At 45.9% G+C, this 8,278-nt stretch overlaps 1 protein-coding gene across 1 annotated transcript; it reads right to left on the reverse strand.

Annotated features, from left to right (window-relative positions):
- Positions 1-1,308: 1,308 nt before the first annotated feature.
- On the reverse strand, positions 1,309-6,807 carry NUDT21 (nudix (nucleoside diphosphate linked moiety X)-type motif 21; the record flags this gene model as incomplete). Its single annotated transcript, XM_008944359.1, has 6 exons — positions 1,309-1,610; positions 3,010-3,124; positions 3,486-3,561; positions 4,972-5,061; positions 5,728-5,791; positions 6,607-6,807. Coding segments are annotated over 6 exons (568 nt in total), but the record flags the coding sequence as incomplete, so codon positions are not given.
- Between the last annotated feature and the right edge of the window lie 1,471 nt (positions 6,808-8,278).

Here is an 8,278-nt window from a genome sequence, read left to right on the forward strand (position 1 = left end):
ACACAGCTGACCAGTACAACCAGCACCAGAACCAATCACTTTGGCAGGTGGCAGTCGTCCCAGCAGTACACGCTCTCCAGCGCCTTTGTAAGGGAGGACAATGCACCAGCAACAGTCTATCTTCTGGTCAGAGACAAGTCTTTCCAAGAGTTATTACACAAATCTATGGAAGGCTAAAAGGCATTGGGAAGGGACCCATGATTGGAACTGATGTTTAGCCAAACGTCAAAAAAAAAAACCTAGTGTTGACCTGTGATAGGACAAGGGGTAATGGGTGCAAATTGGAGCATAGGAGGTTCAAGGTGAATATTAGGAAAAATTTTTTTACTGTGAGAGTGCGGGGCCACTGGCACAGGCTGCCCAGAGAGGTTGTGGAGTCTCCTTCACTGGAGACATTCAAAACCCGCCTGGATGCCTTCCTGTGTGATGTACTCTAGGTGGTCCTGCTCTGGCAGGGGGGTTGGACGAGATGATCTTTCGAGGTCCCTTCCAACCCCTATGATTCTATGATTCTATGATATTTACTACCTGCAAGAAACATCATGGTGAAGAAACAGCAGTGTGAGTATCCCTTGAAGAATGACATAATACCCTGGGCTACCACAACAGCTCGGCCCAACATGGAACCACTTGTATATGGCACTGGCTAAACATTTCAACATGACCTGGATTCTGTCCTGTAGCTACAGAAAAATACACAAAATTCATGTCGCTTCTCATACTTCAGCTGGATCTTAAGCTAGTCCAAAAGAATTTGTCAGGTTGCTTTTTTTGGTGGTAGAGTCCCCATCTCTGGAGGGGTTCAAAAAACATGTCCCAAAGTATCACATCTACATGGTTTAGTGTTGGGTTGACAGTTGGACTTGATGGTCTTGGAGGTCTTTTCCAGCCTTAATGAGTGTGTGATTCTTAGGGGGCATATAGGGAAGAGATCCATGTCATATCTCCAAGGTTTGGACAAGCAGTAACACCTCCAGAGTGGTGCTGGGGAGCTTTGGACAAAGGCTACACTCTCCCCTAAGTACTCACAGTCCCTCAAAACAGCCCTTCTGTTTTCAACATTAAGACTCAATTGTATTACACCTACTTAGACTGTTTAATCTCTCTCTCCCTTGGACTAACTCCCTGCTTGGGGATGCAGATCAGAGCATCCAAATGGTCCCTGAAAGCCTTGGGTCATCCTCGTTTCCAAGACCTTCTGTTTTCCTGAAGGAAAGTAATAATTGTTAAAATATGTACCTAAAATTGGTGACAGGAAAACAAATTAAAAAAAAACAAAACAGCAAAAACCCAAATCCAAGACAAACAGAATCTTAACCACTTTGTTTAATGTTGTACAAAAAAAAAAACACACCAGGTGAGTATTACAACAAAAACTGATGAAAACATCAATAATCACATGGCCACCCCACTACCTAAACAGTTGAGAGTCACTTCTCTACCTATACAACAGAAAGTTCTGTGGCCTTCAGGAAAAGAATGACATAAAAAAACCCCTTGTGTCACACATCCTCTTTTCTCTACATTTTAAAGCTGTGCTCACAGAGACGGCTTCTTCTTCTATCAGACTTTGCAGGGACATGGGAAGTCAGTTGTAAATAAAGTTGAACCTAAAATTAAAAAGATTATCCTTGGTAAGGAATTGTCATTTTTTTAAGTGACATTTTTGAATGAATAAGCAAATGGTTTATTTCTGCTCCCGGTAAGCCTCCACCTGACATAACAAAAGGGGTATTTTTTAATAAGACAGCTTTATAGTACAGCAGGAAGTGTCATTTGTAACAGCCAACGCTACACATGACACAAGTCTCCTAAGGTCACAATAGAATCAATTACTAACATTTCACCTCTTGAGAGAGCTCCAAAGATATGAAAATCCCAGTGAGAGTCATGCTGCCCCATCAGCAACTCTTCCACAGATTTCCTGCTGGCAGGGCCAACCATATATACCCATGGGTAACCTATGGACACTTAAACAGAAGAGCTAATTCTTCTCAACCACATTTCACCACAACCAGTGTTCCTGCAGTGAAAGCAAGAGCCCATCCAGCTTCCAGATGTCCATCCTTTGGATCTGTCTTACTACAGAATCCCAGCATGGTGGGGTTGGAAGGGACCTTTGGAGATCACCTCATCCAACCCCCCTGCTCCAGCAGGTCACCCACAGCAGAGTGCCCAGGATGGCTTCCAGGCAGGTTTGGAATCTCTCCAGAGGAGACTCCACATCCTCTCTGGGCAGCCTGCTCCGGGCTCTGCCACGCTCACACCAAAGAAGTTTCTCCTCCTGCTCAGGTGGAACCTCCTGGGTTCCAGTTTGTGCTCGTTGCCCCTTGTCCTGTCACTGGGCACCACTGACAAGAGTCTGGACCCAGCCTCTTGCCCCCCAGGGGCCCTTTAGCCCTTGCACAGCATTGATCAGATCCCCTCTCAGGCTTCTCCTCTCCAGGCTCAACAGCCCCAGGGCTCTCACAGAGACACTTGTTGCCTCAGCAGCTTCCAGCCCTGTTATACTAGTACCGAACTGGCATTTGGCTGCTCAAGAGCCAGCGTTTTGCTGGTACTCTGCCGTCTTTGAAGTGTGTGGGGGGGAAGCCCCCATAGCTCCAACTGGCAAAACTGGGACTAGGTAGAGAAAAACTCAGCACAACAGAAGCCTGTTATGGGCAACAGCAGTGCTGACATTCTGCCAACAGACTCTTGTGAAAGCTGGCAGATGACAGAACAGCTTCCCCATGTAATAGGCTGTGTGCTGCCTGGTGTTCTTTAACATTTGCTGAAGTTACAGAAACCAGTGAGTCCAGTGAGCTCTGGAGAGCCAAGCTACAAGCCACTTCCAGCTAAAGCCAAAGAATGTGTACATTGGGAAAAGGAAGGAAAAAAGCAGCTGTCCCTCATTGGGACTTATAGCTGCAACCTTCTCCAGTTGCTTTCTGGAGAGCCTAGCCTTGCTGTAGTGTCCCACTGGGAATGCTTTCCCCAGAACTATAACACAAATAGCTCACAATATACCTGCTCAGAAGCTGAGGAAGGCTGGAAATAATGGGTCCATATCCTGGTGCATTGTCATAGAGCTCAAACAATGGTGCAGCAACCAGCTTGTAATTTTTGGGGACTGCAAACAGAGCTACAAATAAAAATGAGTTGATTAATAAGAAAAACCACCACACACTCAGCCAAGGTATCACCATCCTCCACACACCTCCAAACACAATCACTACACAAAGCACCAGAGAAGGTTTGTTAGTCCTCTTCTAGTTCCATACTGGGTTTATATACCGTACATAGGGCAACACAGGAGCAGAAATGAGCATTTACTGGGAACTCATGCTCAAAAGATCACCTTCTTCAAAAGTGATAGGTTTTTTTAAGTTATTTAGCCACCAACTACAAAGCGTATCAACACAAACTTGCTGCTCCATTTCCTTGCATGAAATTTAATCAGTTCGAAATTGTTATACACACAATCCTTGGCTGCAAACACTCACCCTTTTCTTGAAGCTGCACCAAGAAAAGCTTTTTGTGCTCTTTTGGTTTTGTAATATGAGCTGGGATATAAGGATACTGGAAGAAAAAGAACAAAAATTAGTTCCACAGAACTCTGAAATATTGTGCCATCTTAAGTCTTGCTGTATAAATTTATCAAGCACTGTGAAAGCTTTCAGCACGTTGTATGATTTTGTTGTGGCATCCAAAATAATGAAAGCCACATTTGCAGGAAAGCCCTCAGGAAAGAATGCTGTTGCTCTCCCAACTGTTGACAGGATCTAAAGAAGCTCCAGCACTCACGAGCAGTTAAAAGAACCTGACCAGACAAAAATGTGAAAGAGCAAACTGAGCAAGTGTGTTGAGGATTACAGCATTTAGACACAGGGCAGTGAGACCACATTATTCCCAGCACATTATTCCCAGGGAGTCTGTTCCACATGCAGCAGCACAAGTTTCCATTGTGGCTACAGCAGTAATTTGAATTTGGGCTGAGGTCAGTTGTATGAAGTTTAACAAAGCCAAGGGCCTTAGGTCACAACAAGCCCAGGCAACACTCCAGGCTTGGGGAAGAGTGGCTGGAAACTACCTGGCAGAAAAGGGCCTGGCGGTGTCAGTGTGTGCCCAGGTGGCCAAGAGGGCCACCAGCATCCTGGCCTGGATCAAAAAACATGTCCAGCAGGAGCAGGGAAGTGATCATGCCCCTGGACTCAGCACTGGAGAGGCCACAGCTTGAGCACTGGGCTCGATTTTGGGCACCACAGAATAAGAAAGGCTGGAGCAGGTCAAGAGAAGGGCAACAAAGCTGGTGAGGGTCTGGGGAACATGGCTTGTGAGGAGCAGCTGAGGGACCTTGGGGTGTTTAGTCTGGAGAAGAGGAGGCTCAGGGGAGACCTTATCGCTCTCTGCAACTCCCTGAAAGGAGGTTGGAGTGAGGTGGGGGTCGGGCTCTTCTCCCAGGTAACCAGTGATAGGATGAGAGGCAATGGGCTGAAGTTGCACCCAGGGAGGTTTCCATTGGATATTAGGAACAGCTTCTTTCCTGGCAGAGGGGTGAGGCATCGGCCCAGGCTGCTGCTGGAGTCCCCATCCCTGGAGGGGCTCAAAAAACATGTGCATGTGGCTCTTCAGGACATGGTTTAGTGATCAGGGTAGCGTTGGGTTGATGGTTGGAATTAATGATCTTCAAGATCTTTTCCAACTTTAATGCTTCTAGGATTCTGAATAGTGCTGACTGCGAGCTGTGACATCCTGGGGTTTCTCAGCCATCAGCACGGGTGTGAGGAGGGAGATGGGAGTTTCTAGAGAAGAAAACCCCCAAAACTTTTTGTTTTTCCTCAGTCACAGAAAGGAGATGAACTGGGTAGCAAAAGAGAAAAACTAATTGCTCGTGCAGCAGGTACTCAAAAAAGCCCAACTGGTAGGTTGAAGGCTTTGGGAAAAACAACCAGGGCTCGACTGAACGTGAAAGTCACCAGAAGTGCTCACCTGTGGAGGTTCAAAGTTTGGTCTCCACCAGTTCCCAATGCAGTCATCAATCACCCAGTCTTGCTGAACACCATCCTGACGGCCCAGTATCTACAAAAATCCAGTGACAGTCAAAACCCTAACCACCCTAAGACAATTTTGTTAGAAAACTTACTGGAAGCCTGAAGAGTGGCTGTAATAAGGGCCTGATGTAGTTCAGAACTGCTCTGGAACAGCTTTTCACAGATATTTACATTTATTTTTTAATAAAGCAGTGTTTTTTTAGTAAAAGCCTCACCTGACAGGACAAGGAGACTTTTTGAGAGCATTTCAAACTCCATGCTGTGTTCAACTGGACCGAGTCCCGTCAGAGCAACGGGCAGAATGAAATGCATCGTTACACTGCCTGGCAGAATTAACACAGGAGAGCAGGGAAGGTTAACTGGTGCCTCAGAAAGACCACCTCAAAGGCAGGTCCTCATCAACTGTGCTCCACAACACACTCTACTGTCCCTCTGCACGCTCCCTTGCATGGAGCCAGCCAAAAAGCCAAGCTGTGAATGAACACAGGACTTGAGCAGCAGGGAGGGAGTCAGCCATGAGACCACTGTCTTGCTCCAACAATCCAGATACCAAATAAAGCAGTAAATTTTTGTTTAACTATCTAAGAACATCACCAAAGCATCAAAGTAAGGGAAGCAATAAGGAGACTAATGCTTTGGCTTGTTAACTCAAAACCAGTACAACATTCCAATATAACAAGGAAAGAAAACAGACCTCTGTCATTAGGCGTTTGAGCCCTTCTACCTCATCTTCTCCTGGATTGAGTTCACCACCAGGTCTGTTAAAATAACCAATGATGAAAGCTGAAGTTACATTTTATTGCATTTACTAACTTTCACAGGTAAGTTTGGAGGTGCAAAGTCACTCAGAAGTTTCAAATCTAACAATGTTGAATTTGAAGACAGCAGGACAGCTTTCATCAAAACAGCGACTAAAACAGCTACTGGATGTCCCTTAAAAAAACAGCTACCAAATAGAATACTTCAACTCCAGCAGGACAAAGTATAATAAAATATATAAAATCGAGACACTTCAGAAGTAAAGTTTTAACCGTAACATAACAGCACCAAAAGTTGAACAAAGAGTTGTAAATACTAACCATACCTATGCTTATCTCAGAACCCGTGCTCACTGAAGCACACAGGATGCCGAAAATAAAACTCACGTGGAAAACCACCCTGCATTTGATGCAGGGTTAATAAAAAAAATAAAGTCATATTCTCATCATCATAAAGTTTTGCAAAACTTTGAGTCTAGCCTGTTTTGGCCACAAACATCACCCAAATAAGCATCTGGGTCTAAAATCAGATTTTGCACACACAGAAGACTGAGAACAAATAACCCAGTGATCCACCATAACAAAGGTTTGCAGTCAGTTCCAAAGTCACCCTGCTCCTTAGGACAGAGAAGCTTTTGCTTTTATGTCAAACAGACTTGATATAAAACCCCCGCAAGTTTTCCCAGACTACATCTTTGCAAGAAACAAACCCCATTCAAACCATCTACCAGTTAGCCACACTTTAACCTCTGGCTCGCACACTTAGCGGCCTGTGACAATAAAGCTGATGTCACGTTCAAGAAACAGTCACTTACAGCTTGAAAAAAGTGGTGCCCAGCTGCAGGAGGAGGACGTGGGGCAGCCTGTGCTCGTGGACGATGAGGACCCCTTCCACCGTGCGCCTCATGCCGATCTTGTCGAACTCCTCCCGCATGCGCTGGAAGCGCGCCGCCACGGAGCTGTCCTTCTCATAGAGCGGCTCCTTCGTGCCAAACGTGTAGTTCGTCAGAGGGTACCTAGGAGGGGAGAGAAAAGCCAAACCAGACACCTTACTGTGCAGCAAGAGATCTAAATTTCAATTGCTAGGAGGCAGCATCGACCCTGAGGCAACTCACTCCTAGCACTGAGGAGCTGGGCAGGAAAGGAAAGCTCTGCAGGGGAAGAAGGAAGGATGCTGCACGGGACAGCAGTGGTTTATTCTGCACAAGCAATGAAGAGCCTGAGAACTGAACTGTTAGAAGCGGTTTCGTTATGAAGCAGGAAATCAGACATCTGGATCACAGGAGAAACGCCCCAGGAGCCTGGGGTGGGATCGAGAGTTTCAGCAGATCGCTCTGCTGGGCTAAATGCTGGACCTCTGCATTCTCCTAGTGGAAACTTTGAGACATTTCTCCCATTAAGAGGCACTGAAGAGCCAAGAAGGAAAGGAAAGCTTAGGCAAGACATCAAACCCTCCTAGAGAGTGCAGAGGACAGCAGGAGGATGTTATTGTACAATGAAATCCAAGCAACGCGGACGTGATGGCGTGAGGCCTGGAGGGAAGGCAGGATCATCCAACCAGGTCAACGAGGGAGAAGAAAGTGGGTAGGGGACAGGGTAGCAGTGAGTTATCCCCACAGCTTTTTTGGTTAGTGGCACAGAGCGAAAGAGCTAACAGAGGAACCCAGTGATTTCAGGGAGGTCTTTCCTGAGACGCATCTTGTCGTGTACTCTTCCCCCAACACCTAATCTTATCAAACTTAAGTAGCACGCACTCTTCCTCTCCTCAAATTTTTCCTCCCCTCCAAATCTTCCTCATTTTCCAGCCAGCTGCAGTTGTTGGAGCCATTTTCCACGTACACAAGTGAGCCAGAAAAACCAGTTCCCTAACTGCAGATTCAGTTCTTCACAAGCTCCCCCACTTTCACTTGTCACCTAGATCCACCTCCATTTCTTGTTCCACTTATCTCCACGTTCAGATCCACAGACAGCTTTATTAACAAAGCTGTCTAAGGTGGGTACCTCAGCCACATCACATCCTTAGCCTAGACTTTAAAAAGAAATTATGCTGGTAGTGGAGCTTCCTGCCAAGTTTTTTATTGAGGAACACTATAAAGATATTCCAGTCTCTGAAGTTAATCCTTGAACTTCAACACAACTCTAACTGGGCTTAAATTCAGCCATACAAAAAAACTCAACTATGTATCCGTCTGGGATTAATAGCTACAGTTGAGTAAATTGAACACCGACTGTTAGAATTAACATTTGCTGTTCCTGCAGCTCTACAGATGTGCTACAGCAAAGAACACAGCCACCAGAGGTTACTGGAGGAAGCTAAAGCACGTGGCTTCTCATATGAAGTACAGAAATATTCATTAGCAAATTGTTTGTATTTATGGCATAAGTTTTCCCGGACAGCAACCTCCCTGAAATTGAAGCAGCCAGCCATCGAAGCCCATGCCCAGCTCACCACATCCTGCTGGCTGCCATAGGGCAAGACCACAGCCC

The sequence above is a fragment of the Merops nubicus genome, unplaced genomic scaffold (assembly GCF_000691845.1).
Source record: "Merops nubicus isolate BGI_N331 unplaced genomic scaffold, ASM69184v1 scaffold15687, whole genome shotgun sequence".
In the NCBI taxonomy this organism is placed as follows: Eukaryota; Metazoa; Chordata; class Aves; order Coraciiformes; family Meropidae; genus Merops; species Merops nubicus.